The 18,293-nt window shown below is 63.5% G+C and overlaps 4 protein-coding genes across 6 annotated transcripts; 2 read left to right on the forward strand and 2 right to left on the reverse strand.

Moving 5' to 3' along the window:
• The first annotated feature begins 71 nt into the window (after nucleotides 1–71).
• LOC132339079 (protein piccolo-like) lies at nucleotides 72–4,349 on the forward strand. The gene is made up of 5 exons (XM_059869119.1): nucleotides 72–123; nucleotides 215–237; nucleotides 931–1,062; nucleotides 1,289–1,556; nucleotides 2,021–4,349. The coding sequence occupies exons 1-5, from the start codon at nucleotides 72–74 to the stop codon at nucleotides 2,341–2,343; spliced, it is 798 nt and encodes a 265-aa protein (XP_059725102.1). The 3' UTR covers nucleotides 2,344–4,349.
• Nucleotides 4,350–4,442: 93 nt separating this feature from the next.
• Nucleotides 4,443–11,640, forward strand: HAP1 (huntingtin associated protein 1). Of its 3 annotated transcripts, none has more exons than XM_059869468.1 (15): nucleotides 4,443–4,614; nucleotides 6,459–6,535; nucleotides 6,647–6,763; nucleotides 6,861–6,961; nucleotides 7,203–7,311; nucleotides 7,447–7,525; nucleotides 7,627–7,757; nucleotides 7,834–7,908; nucleotides 8,006–8,143; nucleotides 8,222–8,289; nucleotides 8,367–8,534; nucleotides 8,713–9,029; nucleotides 9,116–9,334; nucleotides 9,766–9,868; nucleotides 10,624–11,640. In XM_059869468.1, exons 1-15 carry the CDS (start codon nucleotides 4,518–4,520, stop codon nucleotides 11,009–11,011), a joined length of 2,187 nt encoding a protein of 728 aa, XP_059725451.1. In that variant the 5' UTR covers nucleotides 4,443–4,517; the 3' UTR covers nucleotides 11,012–11,640. The 3 variants fall into 3 exon arrangements, with proteins under 3 accessions (XP_059725451.1, XP_059725452.1, XP_059725453.1); XM_059869469.1 differs by having other exon boundaries at nucleotides 8,716–9,029; XM_059869470.1 differs by lacking the exon at nucleotides 9,766–9,868 and having other exon boundaries at nucleotides 10,624–10,802.
• Nucleotides 11,641–12,129: 489 nt separating this feature from the next.
• Nucleotides 12,130–13,133, reverse strand: LOC132339327 (gastrin/cholecystokinin-like peptide). The gene is made up of 3 exons (XM_059869526.1): nucleotides 13,063–13,133; nucleotides 12,440–12,639; nucleotides 12,130–12,333 (listed from the first exon to the last, which is right to left on the reverse strand). The coding sequence occupies exons 2-3, from the start codon at nucleotides 12,624–12,626 to the stop codon at nucleotides 12,209–12,211; spliced, it is 312 nt and encodes a 103-aa protein (XP_059725509.1). The 5' UTR covers nucleotides 12,627–12,639; nucleotides 13,063–13,133; the 3' UTR covers nucleotides 12,130–12,208.
• A 2,945-nt stretch (nucleotides 13,134–16,078) lies between these two features.
• EIF1 (eukaryotic translation initiation factor 1) lies at nucleotides 16,079–17,693 on the reverse strand. Its single transcript, XM_059869402.1, has 4 exons — nucleotides 17,532–17,693; nucleotides 17,044–17,207; nucleotides 16,853–16,954; nucleotides 16,079–16,299 (listed from the first exon to the last, which is right to left on the reverse strand). The coding sequence occupies exons 1-4, from the start codon at nucleotides 17,560–17,562 to the stop codon at nucleotides 16,255–16,257; spliced, it is 342 nt and encodes a 113-aa protein (XP_059725385.1). The 5' UTR covers nucleotides 17,563–17,693; the 3' UTR covers nucleotides 16,079–16,254.
• Between the last annotated feature and the right edge of the window lie 600 nt (nucleotides 17,694–18,293).

Genomic DNA, 18,293 nt, shown 5'->3' on the forward strand with positions numbered 1-18,293 from the left:
CAAACGCTGGTGGAGGGGGGAGAGTGGGGTCCGGGGTCAGTGGGAGCGGGGGGCTCTGGGAGCAGCGGGCCATGGGAGCTGCTCGGCACGTGTCTGAACAAGGCTCCCCCGGGGAGAGTAAATGTACGTGCAGGAGCTGGGCCAAAAGCAGACGCAGGGCTCTGGCAGTCCCGGCTGAGCTGACTCACCGGCCGCGCTCCCTCCCCGGAGCCAGCGGCAGCGCGGCACCTCCGCACGGTGGGTCCCGGTCCTTCCCTGGGGACAGCAGGGTCTGAGGGCTCGGGGCTGGGGAGCTGCTTTGTGGGCTGCACGGTGCAGGATTGGGCCCCGACGTCTGGTGGTCCCACTGCCGGGGGGCACAGGACTGGGGAAGGCTGTGGGTGTGCTTTGGGGTCTATGTGTTGCCTTGTGCTGTCTCTCTGTGCCAGGGGGAGCAGGGTGGTCTGGTCTGGGTGCTGTGCATGTGGCAGCGACCCCGAGCACCTGCCAGGAGAGAAGGCAGCTATGCTCTGGCACGAGCTGGGAATGAGGGGCTGCTTGTGCCACAGCCCCACAATGGTGGAGGTGGGAGCAGGGCTGGAGATGCAGCAGGGCGCTCCTGCCCTGCAGGGCAGAGGGCCAGCAGAGCCAGCAGTGGCTGCAGCCCGAGCCAGAGCCATTGGAGGTGGCCAGAGAGCAGGGATATGCATGCTGGATTTATGGCCCATCTCATGATGTGTTTATGGTTGGGATGAGGCAGCTGCAGATGCTGCCCAGCCCTGCCCTGCGCGGCACGGCAGCTCCCTGCTCTGCATCCTGGTGCCGACAGGGTGGACGTTCATAGGTGGACTTTGCTCTTCGAGGTGGAGCTCCCCAGGGCTCTCCCTGGCACCGCTGCCGTGTCTGCCCACTGCCGGGCAACTCGACAGCTCCTCCCTGCTCGCTCCACAGGCAGCGACCCAGCAGGGACCCTGTGGGGGACAGGCTCCTGTCCTGCCCGGTCCTGTCCTGCCGGTCCTGCCCGGTCCTGGTGCTGCTTTGGTGCTGAGCCCCCCGCGTCACGTAGCAGCCACCGCAGAGCAGGTACGCTGACCCCTTGCCTCTGCCAAACCTGCCTCATATTCAGGGGTGGAGCCGAGCTGGATTCCGTTCCCACAGCTCTCCTGTGCCAGGACACCGGAGCCCTGGCTATGCCACCCGGGCTGGCAGATGCTGCCTCCAGGAAGCTGTTTGTCCTACGGGCGATATGGGGGTCCAGGATGTGTCCCTGGAGCCCTCGAGCATCACCTGAACAGCTCCTTCCCCCCAGGCAGGGGCCGGAGAAGGGACTCTGCTGCCCGCCAGCGCCGCTCCAGGGAGCCCGGGCGGACGGTGCCTCTCCCCATGGCAGCCAGGCCCCCACGTAACACCGGCCAAACTGGACACCCCGGTCCCGCGAGAGACCCTCCCCAGCCAGAGCCCACCCGTCTGCCACGTCCAGCCCAGCCCGGACTCAGCTGTCACCGCCTGTCCCCTCACCAGCCCAGTGTCCCAGAGGTCGGACACGGGCACACGCCGCGATGCCGCGACCATCACCGGTGGGTAGAGCTGAGGGTGCCGGCGGGCCCCCGGGGGAACAGGGGTAAGGGGGGTGGGGAGCTGGGTCTCCTTTGAGCTGTTCCTTCATCCTGTCCCCGTTCTGTGGCGGAGATGGACCATTGTCCCGGCATCCTTCACCCCATGCTGCATGCCAGGCCCGCTGTCCCCAGCGCCGCTCGGCCGCAGAGCGTGACCAGGAGATGGCAGCAGGACCCTGCCCGCAGGCAGCGGGGCCATGGGGGGGAGCAGGACAGAGCTGGGGAAGGGTCTCTGAGTGCTACCCTGCGGGGGACCCCCTCAGTCCCTACACTAGCGGCTCTGGGGACAGACCCAGCTTGTGGCACTAGCCCCAAACCCCGAGGGGACAGAGTGGGCTGAGGGGTGCAGGATGTACCCCCCTGCACAGCCCCCTCCCCGCATATGCTCCCCACCCTGGGCTGACGCCGTGTCCCTCTGTCCCCAGAGCTGTGCAGCGAGGATGTCCCCGAGGTGGAGATCGTCAGCCTGCTGGGCGAGCAGCTGCCCCGCTACACGCTGCGGGCTGACACCGTGTTCGGCTACGACCACGGCGACTGGCTGCGAGCCCCCAGCGCCCCCCCGCAGCCCGTAGCCCCCCTGACCCCCCAGCAGATCGAGGAGACCCTGCAGTATTTCCGTGAGTGCCCGTGGGCAGCGGGGCTGGTGAGGGCGGTGGGCACGGGCGGGGTCGGCACGGCCAGGACAGCACTAATCACTGCTAATGGGATTGACGGGCTGGATTTCCTCCCCCAGAACATCCCGGACTAATTCTGGGAGCAGCTTCTGCTGAGCCAAGCCGGATACTGGGAGAGAGCCCCCAGCATTTCCCGGGACCCCCTGCCCGTCCCTGCTCCCCTGTGCTGCGCCGTGGCTCACAGGGCTGGGACGCTGGTGGGCTTGGCAAGGTGTGCCAGGGAATCCCAGGGCTGCTCTCCCCCAGACATGCCAGCCTGGAGCAGAGCTCAGGGCTGCCAGCAGAGCCTCCAGAGCTGTGGGGATCCCAGGGGGAGATCCCTGCAGCCCCCATGGCCAGGCAGGGGCAGTGCCCATGGCACTGTGACGTGGCCCATCCCTGGTGTGAGGTCGGGGTTCAGTGGGGGGCACAGACAGATTATCTCTGCTCTGTTTGTGCCTCTGGCCTGCATGTGGCAGGGACAGGATTAGAGCAAGGGGCTGGGGGATGGATGTGGGGCAGTGGGAGACAGATGGGGCCGAGGCCTCCACCCACCTGCTCACGCCAGACTAAACATCACCGTCACCACGCCTTTCCTGTGCTTGCAGCCTTCCCCTTGTGGCTGCTCCCCTCTCTGTTCAGCAGCTGACCATCAGCACAGCCCCCTGCAGTGGCAGTATGAGGGACTGAGCCCCAAATCCTGTCTCTGTGCCGTGGGGTAGGGAGTGTGCAGCACCACAGGACCCCAGCACCCCAGCCCTGCTCCACAGGACCAGTGGCACTCAGTCCCAGACTCCTGCAGGTCACAGACAGCCAGGCCTCCAGTGCTGCTGGCATGTGCTGGAGGGGGCCCATGGCGTCATTCCTTTACTCAAACCTTTAAGCTGCCATCAGAAATAGCCCCCTGTAATCTGCTTGTGCAGGCACAGGGAACCTGCCCAGAGCAGCAAATCCTGGGGCAGAGGATTAGGAAGAAGCAGCTCCTGCCTGTCCATGCTGAGACGTGTGCTTGAGTCCTTGGGGTCCCTGGAGGATGGGGACCAGTTGGTGGCTGTGTCATCCCAGACCTTACCAAAGGAATCTCCAACTCCAGGAGGACAGAGAGGCTGGGACTGAGGGCATCTGCTCCATCCTCACCCCAGAGGGGCTGGGGGTTATGGCAGGATGTAGTTGGGGTCAGAATCCCAATGGGTAGGAGTCAAGCAGGCAAAGGTGTGTGATGGTGAGGGGCAGCTTCAGCTGCATCCCTTCACTGATTATTTGGGCGCTGACAAGGGTGGGCATTGGGGCAGGTGATGAGGACAGAGCACGTTGGCATTACCAGCATCACAGCCACAGCCTGTGCTACGTGCCTGCCAGCTCCTCCATAATTCAGCACACCATGATTTATTCACTTTTCCTGCTTCTGTGCTGCTTCTGCACCAGTGTGGTTGTGAGGATGAGAAGGTGCCAGCCAGGGAGTGTTGGGCATCCTGACTGGGGCACAGAGGGTGCCAGGCTCATGCCAGCCCATGCTTGGATCCGGGGGTGGCGAATGGGGAGGCTGGAATGGGATGGAAAAGCCCCTTTCCTGATCAGGGACCTGGCAGGTCCCAGCACTGCAGTGGGCGCTGCAGGTGCAGGGTTTGTGATGTGGGTGATGATGGGGGGGTCCAGCCCTGGAGTGACAGAGCAGGGCTGGCCAGGAAAATGTACCCTGACCCTCATGGGGACCCCATGGCTTTGTGTGAAGGGCTCAAAATCTCTCCCTGTCCTTCCCAAGGGGCAGAAACTGCTGTCTGTGCATGACCCACAGCGTCAACACTGCAAAACTGCTGCTCAGGGACCCCCAGTGTCCCTCAGCAGCCATCACCACCCGTGGGGGTCTGTACGCCCGGGCTCCCCGGGCTATGAGTTGGGACAAGAGGTGGGACACCTCCACCAGCCCCCAGGGCTGAGCAGGGTTGTCCTGGTGGGCTCCCCCACAAGGACCCCAGTCCTAGGGTGCCTGGTGGGGATCGTGTCCCTGGGGTGGCCGGGGAAAACCGGAGGACCCTGACCCCCGCATCGCCCCCGTTCTGCTCCCGTCCGGCCCCGCCCCCGTCCCGGCCCCAGCCCCGGCCCCGCCGCCGGGGGATGCGCCGGGCAGGTGCGCGGGGACCGGGCGATCCTATAAATAGGGGCGGGAGCGGCCGCAGCGGCTCCGCTCGGCGAGGCGGGGCTGGGCACGGCACGGCACGGCACGGCTGGGTGGGCACGGCGGGCTGGGCACAGCGGTGGGCTCGGCGCGATGGAGATCTGGAGCAGCCCCGCCGCCTACGATGAGTTGAACGGGAACGCGGAGCGCGGCGGCGGCGCGGACCCCATCGCCCGGGAGCTGGAGGAAGGTGAGGGCGGCGCGGGTGGTCCCGCCCCGGGGATGGGGATGAGGATGAGGATGGGGATGGGGATGGGGATGGGGCTGCAGCAGGGCTGGGCTCTCCCCAGTGTTGGTCTGGAGCGGCGGGGGCCGGAGTCTCTCCGGGCCGGGGCTGGTCCGGGGCGGTCGGGGCCGGGGTCTTCCCTCGGGAGGAGCCGTGTGCTCTCCACCTGTGCGTTCCCTCAATCCCGGTCTCCCTCGCTGCCCTCTGGCCCGGGGTTGCCGCCGCCCGCTCCCTTGGGGACACTCAGGGTCACCCCGACCCCAAGGAGACCTATCCCCACGCCGGGAGGGGCGGGGAGAGGGGCCCTGCCAGGTCTGCCAGGTGTGTCCGTGGGGAAGGGCGCCCCTCCTGCCGTGGGAACGGGGTGCTCCCCCCCCACACCCCCCGGATCGGGCCCGGGGATGGATGTTTACATCTTCGCCAGCGCTGCAGCCCCCGTCTCCCAGGGCCAGCCGCTCGCTCCAACCGTAACGATGCTCATGCTCTAATTACTTCCAATTAATGGCTCAGGGGCCTGACGAGGTGCAGTTGGGGACCCCCGCGGGGAGCGGGTCCTGTCGGGGCGCAAAGAGGGGGGGGTGAGGCTGGGGATGGGGCTGGCCCTTCTCCCCATGGCCGTGTTTGGGGTACGTGCCCTCTGGGGCGTGGGGCAGTGCCCGGGGCAGTGAGGCTGGACGGGACCGGGGTGGCGAGTGGGGGCATTGCCATGACAACACACTCGCCATTACACAACCCCAGCTGGGGAGGCCTAATGGGATTTGTGCGGCTGAGCTTCCCCGTTAACCCACTTCGTCTGCACCACTGGGGGGTGCCTCTGACTGGGGACGCGGGTGGGGGCCCTGAGCGCAACCAGCGCTGCTCTGCCAGGGGAAACTGAGGCACACACCCTCGGGGCAGCAGAGCATCAGAAAGGGCATCGGGAGTGCTGCGTGCCGTGGGCAGGGTGCGGGGTACAGGCAACTCCCGGGCTGTGAGCAGGGTCTGGGCTGCGGGCAGGGCTCGGGGCTTTGCTCCCGGCTCCCTCCGACCGCACGGCTCCAGCGCCGCCGCCCGGGTGCGTGCCCGGCGCTGCCTGGCAGCGCCTGCGGCCGCGGTTGGCAGGATCCGCAGCGGGGGGACCGACGGCTCCGTGCTTGCGCCTCCTCTCCCCGCCAGAGACCCAGGGGGCAGCGGGGGGAGGCAGAGCTGTGGCGGGGCCCGGCCTGACGCGGTGGGCAGCTGCCCGTCCCCGCAGCTGCCTCCGGTGCCGTGCGGGGTGTGCTGTGCAGCTGCAGGGGCATCGGGTGGGTGCGGGCTGCAGCATCCCCTCCCCCAGAGAGAAACTAGGGCAGGGGGGGATCTGGGGGAGGGGGCTGGGGACAGATTGGAGGGGATGCCGCCTGTGAGCCCGGCTCGGCACGGTGCCACCCACAGCTATTTATACTGGAGCCCCAGCCTGCTTTCTGCTGGAGATGTCACCTCCCATCCTGTCTCTGCTGCTGCCCTTCCCCGTTCCCCCTTTCTGTCCGTGAGTCCTGCAGTGGGGCTGGCACTGTGCCTGTGCTGAGGTCATGGGGTCAGCAAGGGGACCCAGCATTTTTCTTGCGACCCCAAGGTGCGGGCAGGGTTGGGGGTGAGGTGTGAGCCCCCTGTTTCCCATGATGCTGTCCCAGCCGTGGGGATCCCTGCCTGGCAGTGTGAGCTGCCACCCAGGAGACAAAAGGCCCTTTTTGGAGACTAGCCTGGGGCAGCCTTGGGGAGACAGTGCTGAGCCCCTGGGTCAGTGCTCCCACAATGTGGGGGTTCACCTTGTGGCCCTCTCCCCCCAGTCCTGTGTGCTGAGCGGGTGGCCAGGATCACGAAGACCTACCACGATATTGATGCCGTCACCAACCTGCTGGATGAGGTACATTGGAGATCCCACCTGTGTGAGGGCTGGTGGCACCCTGGGGACACAGGGGTAGGTGAGGAGTGGGGAAGGGATGAGTCCCAGCTGAGGCAGACCTGCCCCTTGCAGAAAGAGCGGGACCTGGAGTTAGCAGCACGCATTGGGCAGTCCCTGTTGAAACAGAACCGGAGCCTGACTGAGCGCAATGAGCTCCTGGAGGAGCAGCTGGAATTGGCCAAAGAGGAGGTAACGGCTCCTGGGCACAGGTCTGGGCCCCCTGTGTGCCCACCTGGGGGTTGCTGTGGTCCCCTTGGCAGTGTCCTGAAGCACTTTGTCTCTCCAGATTGCGCAGCTGCGCCACGAGGTGTCCATGCGGGATGACCTCCTCCACTTCTACACCACCACCACGGAGGAGAGCGAGCCCACCACCACCACCTCCACACCGTGAGTGGGAGTCCCTGTCCTGCCACTCCCCTGGGGCAGAGCTGCTCCTGTGGGTTGGGCAGGAGCCATCCCCATCCCTGGGGTAGCACTGGCCACATCCCTGCCCTCCCTCGGTGGCTGTGGGTCCAACCCCACAGAGCTCGGTCATGCAGATGTCTGGGAGCTGGGGGAGCAGGGGCAGGGCTCAGAGTGGGCAGCCCCAGCCTGCCTGCACTGCTCAGGCTGTCCCTGCTGTCCCCAGGCTGCGCAGGCACGAGTCCTCGCTGTCCTTGCAGCAGTACTTCCAGTACGACACCCTGCAGCAGAAACTCAGGTGCCTGGAGGAGGAGAACCAGAAGCTCCGCATGGAGGTGAGCACAGCCAGCTGGTGGATGCCCCTCAGTGCCCACCTATGCTCTGCTCTCTCTGGGGAGATCTGAGCTGCCCCCTCAGGGAGACAGGAGGTCCTGCCTGTCACGCTCAGCCCCTCCAACCCTCTCCCCCAGGCCACCAACATCGCCACTGAGACCTGTCAGTACGAGGACCAGGAGCAGCAGCTGATGATTGACTGCGTGGAGCAGTTTTGTAAGTAGGGCTCGGGGGTCTGCAGGCACTGCCCAGGTGCGTGGGCTGGGGCTGGGGCTGGGGGTGGTGCCCGGCGGTGACGGAGCCCGGCCCTCCCGCAGCCGAAGCGAGCCAGCAGGTCGTTCACCTGTCCGAGGAGTTGGCGAACAGGGCGGAGGACTCGGCGCGGCAGCAGGAGGAGATCACCCAGCTGCTGGCGCAGGTCGCGGACCTGCAGCAGAAGTGTCGCACGGTGAGGGTCCCCTGCCCGTGCTGGGGGGACGGGGGGTGCGGGAACAGCGCTCTGACCCGGCCGCTCTTGCCCTCAGTACGGCTCCGAGGTGGAGGAGCTCCAGCAGCACCTGACCGCGGCCAAGGAGGTGCAGCAGCAGCTCCGGCTGGAGGTGAGCCCGGGGCAAGCCGTGGGTGCCCCCCTGCCTGGCCGGGGGTCCTGCCCCGCTGCCCCGGGGCCGTGCTCCAGCTGTGCCGGTGTCCCCGCAGCTGCGGGATCTGCAGGAGAAGTACGCGGAGTGCGGCGGGATGCTGCAGGAGGCGCGGGAGGAGGTGAAGAGCCTGCGGAGCCGCAGCCTGCCCAACAGCACCGTCAGCCGCTACAGCGCCGCCAGTCTCCTGCCCGTGGTGAGCGCGGGGCCGGGCGGCAGGGGAGGGGGTCCCTGCTGTCCCCCCAGCCCTGACACCGCGCACCCCCGTCCCCAGGACTCTCTGGCTGCTGAGATCAAGGGGATGATGAGGAAGAGGACAGACAGCTCCTCCTCAGACTACAAGTGAGTGCGGTCCCTGGTGGCTGGTGCCGTGCCGTGGGACGGGGTCCGGCTCACCCTGAGCTCCTTCCTGCCCGCAGGAGCTACCAGCGCGTCTTTGAGACCGTGAAGGCCGTGAACCAGGCAGCCAAAGCCAAGTCCTGCTCCGAGTCCCCCCACCATGTTCCAGGCTCCAAGCAGTTGTCCACAACCCACTCTGGAGGGGCCAGCACCCCCCACACCAACTGCTCCGGCTCGGAGGATGCCCAGTGAGTGCTGGGGTGGGGGGGAACGGGGCCGAGTGGGACAGCGGCTGCACCTGCACAGGAGCTGGGATGCTGGTGAGCTGCTGGAAGCAGCCTGGGGCAGGGAGGGCAGGGTCTGGGGGGGCCCAAGCACAGCCTGAGGTGCAGGGCAGGACTGCAGCCCTAACGCTGTGCCCCCCAGCAGGGCCGAAGGGGCCAGCGAGGAGCCCCGGGCAGCCCCGGGCCGGCAGGACCTGGAGGCGGCGGTGCAGCGGCTCTCGGTGCGGCAGCAGAGCCACGGCTCCGAGGAGCGCTCCTTCTTCGAGGCCGAGCGGGAACGCAAGCTCTGGAGGCTGAGGGATGGGGCGAGCTCCAGTGGCTTCCTCACCCCCGAGGGCAGCGTCGTCTCCACCGGGACCAACTACTCGGGGGGCTCAGAGTTCACAGCTGGCTCCGGCTTCTCCCTGGGCTCCCTCAGCTACCTACCCGACAAACTGCAGATTGTGAAGCCACTGGAAGGTGAGGGCCAGAGGGGGTGCGGAGCTGCAGGTGCTCTGAGGGTCCAACAGCCCCACCTGAGTTCCCCCCGGCTGTGTCCCCCCCAGGCTCTGTGACGCTCCACCACTGGCAGCAGCTGGCACAGCCCAACCTGGGTGGGATCCTGGTGCCCCGTCCCGGGGTGCTCACCAAAGACTTCAGGCAGCTGGACATTGACCTGGAGGAGGTCTACAGCCTCAATGACCTGGAGGAGGATGACGTGGACGCCAGTTCCTTCCAGCTGCTCCCTACCTCAACACCTGCCAAAGCCAAGGAGCACCCCAGGGGTGAGCGGGGGGTGAGGGGACGGAGGGGACGCAGCCCCCGGGGTGGCCCTGCCCTCCTGTCTCGGCTGGCCCTCGCCTCCCCCCGCGCTCTCCCCTCTTGCAGCAGCCTGTCCCTGCCACCCATCTGTCCCCACGGCGATGCTCCGCCTGCAGCTGTGCAAGGGCCGTTCTCGGGCAGCTGCCCCGGCGGGATGAGCCATCGCCACCGCCCTGGCGAGCCCCTGCTGCTCCCTGGCTGCCTGGAAGGGGCCGGTCTGGGACAGACGGCATCTCCTGGTCCCACCTGCGCTGGCTGCCCCCTCTGAGCAGGCACCAGACGCAGTTGCTGCTGAATCTGTGCCCTCTGCAAGGAGCTTCCAGCTCAGCTTTGGCTGCCCCGCCTGCCCTCCGCCGTGCCCTCCACCTGACCCCTTGTCTCCTGTCCCTTTCAGTGTTCCTCTCTGTTAACAACCTCCCCCAGACCCCGTCTACCTTCACCATCACCACCTGCCACATCCTCCACCCCACCACTGCGATCACCACGGTGACTCCCAGGTAAGGCGCGTGGCCCCCACCGCCTGCGCTGCCTGCACCGGCCCCGCCGTGCCCCCCGAGCGCCCTCCTCCTCCTCCTCCTCCTCCTCCTCCTCCTCTCCCGTGCCTGGCTCCCTGCAGCTCGAGGAAGTGGCAGTCCGGGGGCCACCTGATGCTCTGAGAGATGCCAGCAGTAGAAATCTCCCCAAATCTGGCTGCTGGCATGTCTGGGGCCAGCCCTCCTCCTCTGCATGCAGCACCTGGATGGATGGATGGATGGATGGATGGATGGATGGATGGATGGATGGATGGATGGATGGATGGATGGATGGATGGATGGAGAGCCCTCCTCGGGTGGGCTCGCCCAGGGAAGCAGCGAGTGCTCCTGGCACTCTGGGGAACCGACACAGCTTTTTTCCTCCCTCCACACTTGGGCAGCAGCCAGGAACTTTCTGCAGCCGGCTGCTGGGCTGTCCCTTCATTAATGAGCACCGGTGATTAGCCCTAATGAGCCCCCCAAAGGCTCGTTGGGGGTTGACCTGAGCTGGCTGCTAGACAAAACCCTGGTGTCTGGACATTGTTCCTGTGTCCCAGTCTCTCCTGGCTGCTGAGGAGCAGCCCCCAGCACCCCCTCTGAGCTTTGGGGTGCAGCACGGGGGTCTCCTACAGCCCAGGGCTCTTTAGGTGAAGAAGAGGGTCCTGCCTGGCCCCCTCAGCAGCATCCCCCAGCACAGCCCCCCCAGCTGATCCCCCCTTCTGCTCTCTCTTCCCCTCCAGTCTGTATCATGCCGTCGTGCCTTCTTGTGGGCCCTTTGAGGGGCTGAGCCTCAGCAGCCCCTCACCAGAACTGACTCCCCCCACGCTGGCGCTGGGCCCTGGACCCCCCAGCACCCCCAGGGGACTCTTCAGGCTCCTGCTGGGGCGAGATTCCCACCTGGCACCCGGGACTGGATCATGGTGGGCCCCCTCACTGCACTGCCAGGACCCTCAGCACTGGGAGGCCCCCGGGTCCAGGGGGCAGGATGGACCCCCAGGCAGGAGCAGCACCTTCAGCTGGAACCTGGTGGAGAAGTTGCAGCGCCTGGGGCTGGACAAGGTGGTGGCCAGAGGGGAGACATCCTGTGCCCAGCCAAGGCCCAAAGTGGCCTGGGGCACCCAGAAGTGACACTGCTGCAGAGCCCCCAAGCTCAGGGTGAGACACATCCTCTTCCTCACCCATGCATGGGGAAATGGAGACAGGACAAGCTTCAGCCTCAGCTCCTGGGGCTGCCCCAGGTCCATCAGTGCTCCTGGCACCAGCACAGGGGGCTTTGCCCTGGCTGCAAGGACAGAACCTGGCACTGCACCCCATGTATGGGGGGTACAGGGGGTGCTGGCTGACCCTGCCCCTGCTGGGGGAGTGTGGACCCTCCACTGGAGCCAGTTCCTGGCAATAAAAACTGTTCCTGCTTCTGCTGAGCCTGTCTGCAGAGCGAGGGGCAGCTCGGCCCGTTTGGGGCTGTCCAGATGCTGCAGAGATGGGGAACACAGTCTGGGCTTGGGTGTGTCCTGGGGCAACCTGCTGGGGCCAGGGGGAGACCCCTGCACCCTGGGCTGGGCCCTGGCCAGCACCTGGGCTGGACTGGCTTTTCTAGGGAATGGTGGTTTAGCTCTTTCCTGCTCACTGAATAGCAATAGTAGCAGCACCCACAGCTTGGGATGTTTCTGGGGGTGCTTCTGGTGCTCCCCCCAGCTGTGTCCCTCCCTCCAAGCTGTGCCCCATCCCCTGGCAAATAAATGTGAATTCACAGAGCAGCTGCTGTGTGTGCTGCCATGTTCTGTGTGTGCTGCTGTGCACAGCTCAGTCTCGGCCCTGTGCATCCCTCTGGGGCTGGGGGCAAATCCCTTCTGCCCTCTGGGACTGGGGGCAAATCCCTTCTGGGGCTGGGGGCTAATCCTCTCTGCTCTCTGGGGCTGGGGGCAAATCCCCTCTGGGGCTGGGGGCTAATCCTCTCTGCTCTCTGGGGCTGGGGGTAAATCCCTTCTGGGGCTGGGGGCTAATCCTCTCTGCTCTCTGGGGCTGGGGGCAAATCCCTTCTCAGGCTGGGGGCAAATCCCCTCTGGGGCTGGGGGCAAATCCCCTCTGGGGCTGGGGGAAAATGCCTTCTGCCTTCTGGGGCTGGGGGCTAATCCTCTCTGCTCTCTGGGGCTGGGGGCAAATCCCCTCTGCCCTCTACAGCTGGGGGCAAATCCCCTCTGCCCACCCTGCCAGGCTCTCCCCAGCACAGGCAGGAGTGCAGAGGCCGTGGTGCCAGAGTTTTATTGAGGGAAAGGGCATTCAGTGAGTGTGGCAGTGCCCTGCCCAGCCAGCCCAGCCCAGCAGCTACACAGCTCCAGCCTCATCCTCGGCGCTGCGGCGGCCAAAGTCCATCCAGTCGGGGTAGAAGTGGTCGTGCAGAGCCTCCATCCCCTCGTCCTCATGCACAAAGGCCTTGTGCTTGTTCAGCTCTGCCAGGGCAAAGCAGCAGTTAGAGCTGGAAATTGCTGGAAATTGCTGGAATTTCGCCCCCCACAGGGGCCAGGCTGTGCCCACCCACCCTGAGCTCCCCAGTACCTGTGAGGACGTGGGGCAGGAACTGGGACAGGAGGTGCTGCTGCTCCTGGGACAGGTACTGGGGCCAGTCCCGGCGGGTCAGGCTTTGGGGGGGCTCCTGGGGGTCCCCCATGGCAGCTGGGGGCCGGCACAGGCTGGGGGCCACTGCGAGGGCGAGGACGAGCCCGAGGCACAGGGTCACCTTCATGGCTGTGGGGACACTGAATGGGGGGGGAGTGAGGCAGTTGCAGCCCCTGAACTGGGACATGCTCAGCCCCAGCCCATGGACAGTTCAGTCTCCTCTGTCCCTCCCTTTGTCCATCCCTTTCAGTTTCTCCCCAGGTCTTGTCCATCCCTCTCTCCTGGCTGGTCCCCAGTTCCCCTAGAATCAGAGTGAAGGCAGAGAGATCCATAAGGATCAAACCCACTCCTGGCTCCTTGCAAAGAGCATCATCCAGCTCCTCCTTGAACTCAAACAGCTGGGGAGCTTCTCCTCCCCAGGGCATGGCCAGGCCCCAGATCCCCTCTGTTCCTCTCAGTGGGTCTCAGAGTTGCTTTGTCCCTCCCATCTGCTCCTCAGGTTTTCTCCACCTCTCTCTCTCCCCAAGTCACCTGCAGTCAGTGCAGAGCCCTGTGAGACTCACCTGTGGGTTCTGAGGCTCAGCAGGGTGTCCTGGTGGGGATCCTGTGGGTGTCCTGTGGGTGTCCTGTGGGTGTCCTGGTGGGTGTCCTGGTGGGTGTCTCTCTCCAGGATCACCCCAGCTCAGTCCTGCTTTTAAAGGCACTGCCGGGGGGCTGCCACACCCCAGGGTGGCTCCACTCACATCCACCCACCCCCGGGGGGGGCCTCGGGCATCTGTGTGTGCTCACAGACAGACACAGAGAGACACAGCCACACAGACAGACCCACATAGACACAGAGACAGCCACACAGGCAGATATATATACACATATAGATAATATATATATATATATTAAAATATATAGAGAATATATTTTATATATATGTGTATATATAAGTATATACGTGTATATATCTGTGTGTGTGTGTATATATATATATATAAAAATGTATCTATTTGAATATATATTAAAACCTGTATGCATATATCTAACTTTGTACACATGTATACATACATGCACATACATACATATCTGTTTATAAATACCAATATATGTGCATGTATCTATATAAACACACATGCACATGTATGTATGTGTATCCAGAAGTATGTGTGTGCACACATGTGTATTCTCACACGTGTGTCTGTGTGTCTGTGTGCCTGTACACACACACACAGATGTACCCACACCCTGACACCCAGGTGTTTATAACGTGTTGTGCCAGGGCTGCCAAGGGCTCTGTGCCCTGGGCTTGGGGGGCTCTGTCTGTGAGGCCCCTCAGCAGGACACAGACCCCAGAACTGCCCATTCTGCAGCTCTGGATCTCTCCCTGCACCCCGAGAAGCTTTGGGGTGCTGTGGGCCCCTCTCACTGTCAGAGCCCCCTGAAGATCCTGTCTGTTTGCACCCACTGCTCATTGCATATTGATTGTTCCTGGTGCCTCTATTGACCCCCATCAGTGTATTTGCAGAGAGCATTTGTCTCCCTCCTTCAATAAACCCTGAGAGTGACATCCTGGGCTGGGCCACGTCACTGTCCCCTGTCCCCAAGGAGCTGTGTCAGCTCCTCAAACACCCCAAAACAAATGGGCTTTGGATGGAGGGTGGCAGCGGCACCCAGCACCCCTGAGCCATCGATCGCTCGCTCCAACGAGCACCCTGCACAAGGAACAAACAAATTGTTTTCCAATTTCTGCCTTTTAATGGCTCAATCTGGACCAAATGAGCTGTCAGGGTGATGGGGACACGGAACTGCTCCCTTCAGGGCCATCACCCTGACGCAGGTTTGTCACCAGGCCTGTGGGCATCATGGCTGGACCCTGCTCCAAGGCTGAGCTGAGGATGGACCAAGCTCCCGTCACCCCTGGGGCCAGCTGTCCTGGCAGCGGCCAAATCTGTTGGCAGCCTGCAAGTCCAGTGGGGAGAGATCCAGGCTGGACATGCCCAGACACACGAGGAGCACGGGAATTCTTGGCACAGCAGCAGCAGAGCAGAGATTGGGCTGGGTCAGGTTGTGGGCACAAATGCACGCCCTGGTGTGGATGCTGGCCTTGGTGCTGTCAGCACTGCTCTTGATGTGTAGGGCTGGTCACCTCCCTCACCTGAGGCATGGGCATGGCTGGAGGGCATCAAGGGATGGGCAGGGCTGGAGGCCACCCAAGGCATGGGCATGGCTGGAGGTCACTTCCAGGTACAGGCAGGGCAGGAGGTCACTCCAAGGCATTGGCAGGGCTGGAGGTCACTTCCAGGTACAGGCAGGGCAGGAGGTCACTCCAAGGGATGGGCAGGGCTGGAGGTCACTTCCAGGTGCAGGCAGGGCAGGAGGTCACCCTCGGTGCACTCACAGCTGCTTTACATAATTGCAGCAATTCTGTTTCCAAGAGCAAAGTCTGCCAGGAAAGCAGCAGTGACCTCAGTGCTCTGAGCACACACGGGAGATGGGGGCATTGTGGCAGTGGATGAAGAGCCAGGGTCTGCTCTGGGGGGCTGCCAGGAGCATCAGCAGGTGACCAGGGTGGGAGGACACCCCAGGACACCCCAGCCCTCCCTGCTGCAGGACAGATGGGCTGGGGGCAATGGGAGAGAAAGCCAGGTTTGAAATTCAGCATTTCAGAGCCCTTCACAGTGCCAGAGGCACCTGCCAGCCCCCAGAGCCATCACTGCCCTCAGCCAGCGCCTTTTACTGAGATTTCATTCTTGCCTGATGAGCTTGAGCTCAGAAAATAAAGAGAGCACTCGGCCCCTGAGCTGTGGCAGAGCCTGACCCGGGTGGCAGCACCTCCTCCTCAGAGCAGTTTCTGGGAAGCAGAAGTGACCCTGCCCAGGGGACTGACAGGAACACAAGGAGGGAATGACTCAGCAGGCACCCACCCACCCCTCGGCTCTCCCTCAGCTCCCGGCAGGAGCAGCACAGACAGCACCAAGGGAACTTTGTCTCCCTAGAGTGGGGGGCAACACCCAGGCCCCCCAAGAAACCCCCAGGGAAGGGAACCCCACGAGGCCCTGAGCACTGAGGCTGCACCCCTGCTGGCAAGAGAAGGCGCTCTGGCCCCTGGGAGCGACGGAACCCACCACACACGGGCTTCTGAAAACCAGTTTTATTTAAATAACTTTAAATACATTACAATAAAACATTAGAAATGAAACCAAAGCCATGTTACTGCACAGGCTGTGAGCTCTGCAGCTCCAGCTCCAGGGATGCTCCAGATGTTAGTCCTTGTCACGAGTTTAACCCACGGGACAGAACCTGGCACCTCAGGGCTCACAGGTACCAGCACCTGAGCTGCTGCCATGGTGCCTCCAGGTCACTCTTGTGTCACTCCTCTGCCTCCAGGAGCCAGCACGGCCCAGAGGGAGCAGGTGGCACCAGGCAGGCCACGAGTCTCCTCTGGCAGGATGGAAGCACAGCTGGACTGAGGAGCCATCAGGACAGGCCGAGTCCCTGGGCTTAGCTGGGGACAACTGGAGCTTGTGGCTTCAGGCTGGATGGTGCCAGCACTCGGGTTAGCTCTGGGAAATGAGGGACAGCCAGACGAGATAGCATGGGCTCGTGTCAGTTTATTACATCACCAATTACAACAGTCCAGACTCAACAGTGGACCCAAGATCGTTACATTACACAAACCGGCTGGTTTTAAACTTATGACAAGGGACAGGTGGGAATTTCATGGTAAGGATATCTTCTTGCATAAAGCCCCAGTGGCCCACAGGCACTTAAAACCCGTGGACTTTCAGCTGGTCGTCTTTAGCCAGTCCAATCTGCAAGACAGAAAACAAATTCACAGCTTGGGGTGATGCCTCTGTGCATCCAAACACTGCCCACACCCAGGGATCTCTGTGCATTTAACAAACTCCTGCTGATTTTAGTGAGGCTGAAGGTACTGAAATATAGGTCTCATAAGCTTTTGGACATCTATTTCACACCCAAGCTACCTTAGAACGCATAAAATCAGCAGGATGGCTTCTGTGGTAGTGTTGGAAACAAAAAGGTTTTAATAAAAGGCAAAATAACAAAACTCTTTACAGAGGAAAGCCAGTCTAAGTGCAAGAGGTTCTTGCTCCTGGTAAAACACCTCACAAAAACCATTAGTTTTTTAGTTTCTTTGTTCTCTTCTTTTTCTAGTAAATTGTTCTGGCAGGACTTTTTAGCTCCTGTCCAATTAAGTTTGAGGTGAAGTCCCCCAGGTCCTATGAGATGCCTTTTCACCTCATTGAGGACAGAAACTCCTGGGCTTATTTCCTTTTTAAGGGGACAAAGGATGGTTTTATCACTCCATCAGCAGGGGGCACACTCCTACAGAAGGTGTCCTACCTCCACAAGGAACTGGCAGATGTTCTTGCGCTGGTCACCCTGCAACTGAATCACTTCTCCATACTCGGGGTGCTCAATTACAGTACCATTGCAGGCAAATTTCTGCAGCAAAGACACAAAAACCTCATCAGCACCACAAACATCCCTGCTGGGCGTGGCTGCTGCCCCACCCCCGAGCCCCTAAGCCCCACCTTCTTGAAGGCCTTCACCAGTTTCTTTTTATCGTAGTCATCCGCGATGCCCTGGACTGTGGTGAGGGTCTTCCTGCCGTTTCGCTGCTGGATCCTTATATGGATGTAGTCCTCAGTGCCGGCCGGGAGCAGGTCATCACCCTTACTTGCATCCGCAAAGGGGTCTGCGGGGAGCGTCGTCAGGCCCCGCCCCGCCGCCGCCCCATTGGCCGCCTCGCCCGCCCATCAAGCAGACTTCCCGCCCTATTGGCCACCGCTCCCGCCCGTCACACCCCGGTCCCTCCCCTGCGCGCCTGCCAGTCACGCGTTGTTCCCGCCCACACCCCCACCCAATTGGACGCCGCGCCCGCCCGTCAGCTTTGGGCACCGCCCCCACCTCCCCCCCCCCGCGGCTGACGCAACCCGGCCCGGAATAGCAACTGCGCCACGGGGCGGGGCCGGGGCGGGGCCCGCGCGCTCCCCCTGCCCCACCGCACAAAGGGCCTCACCGAAGGGCTGGAGGTTCTGGATAGCGGACATACGATACGCTTCCCTTCCCTCGGCGGAGGCGGCGGCGGCGGCGACGGGGGCGGCTCTGGCGGCGGGAGCGGCTCTGGGCGGAGGATGCTCTCGCGGCGGCGGCTCGAGGCAGTGTCAGGGGGGCGGGACTGCCGCCGACGGCTTATATACCGCCCCTCCGTGACGTCATCACGCACGGCGAACGAAGCCGTTGATTGGCCGCCACGCGGGGGCGTCAGGACGCATCGGGCGAACGCGGCCGCGCCCTGACTGGGGCGAGGGGAGCGGGGCGCATGCGCGAGAGGAGGGCCCGGCAGCGCGCGGGGCGGCGCGTGCGCAGTGCGGGGCCCGGGCCGGGCCGGGACCCCCGGGACCCCCCGGGCCTCCTCAGGGCCCGCTCCGCCGGCCCCGAGGCCCCCGCGGGCCCCGAAGTCCTCCCGGCACCCCCAAAATCCTCCAGGGGCACGCACCCACCTCCCCGAGACCCACAAAATACCCCCCTGAACCTCAGAATACTCCCTGGGGCCGCTCAAACACCTCCAGGTCCCCTTGGGCCTCCCCTCCAAAGGACGCGGTACGGCCCGAAACCCTCATGGGGGCCCCAGATCCCCTCCAGCCCTCATAAATTTTCTTGGGACCCTCCAACCCTCTGCAAAACACCCCTGTTATGACCCCCCAAAAGCTCTCTGGGACCCCCGAACTTCCCCGTGTGAAAAATGCGTATTTTATGATCGGCTTTTCGCCGATATGAT

The sequence above is a fragment of the Haemorhous mexicanus genome, chromosome 28 (assembly GCF_027477595.1).
Source record: "Haemorhous mexicanus isolate bHaeMex1 chromosome 28, bHaeMex1.pri, whole genome shotgun sequence".
NCBI lineage: Eukaryota > Metazoa > Chordata > Aves > Passeriformes > Fringillidae > Haemorhous > Haemorhous mexicanus.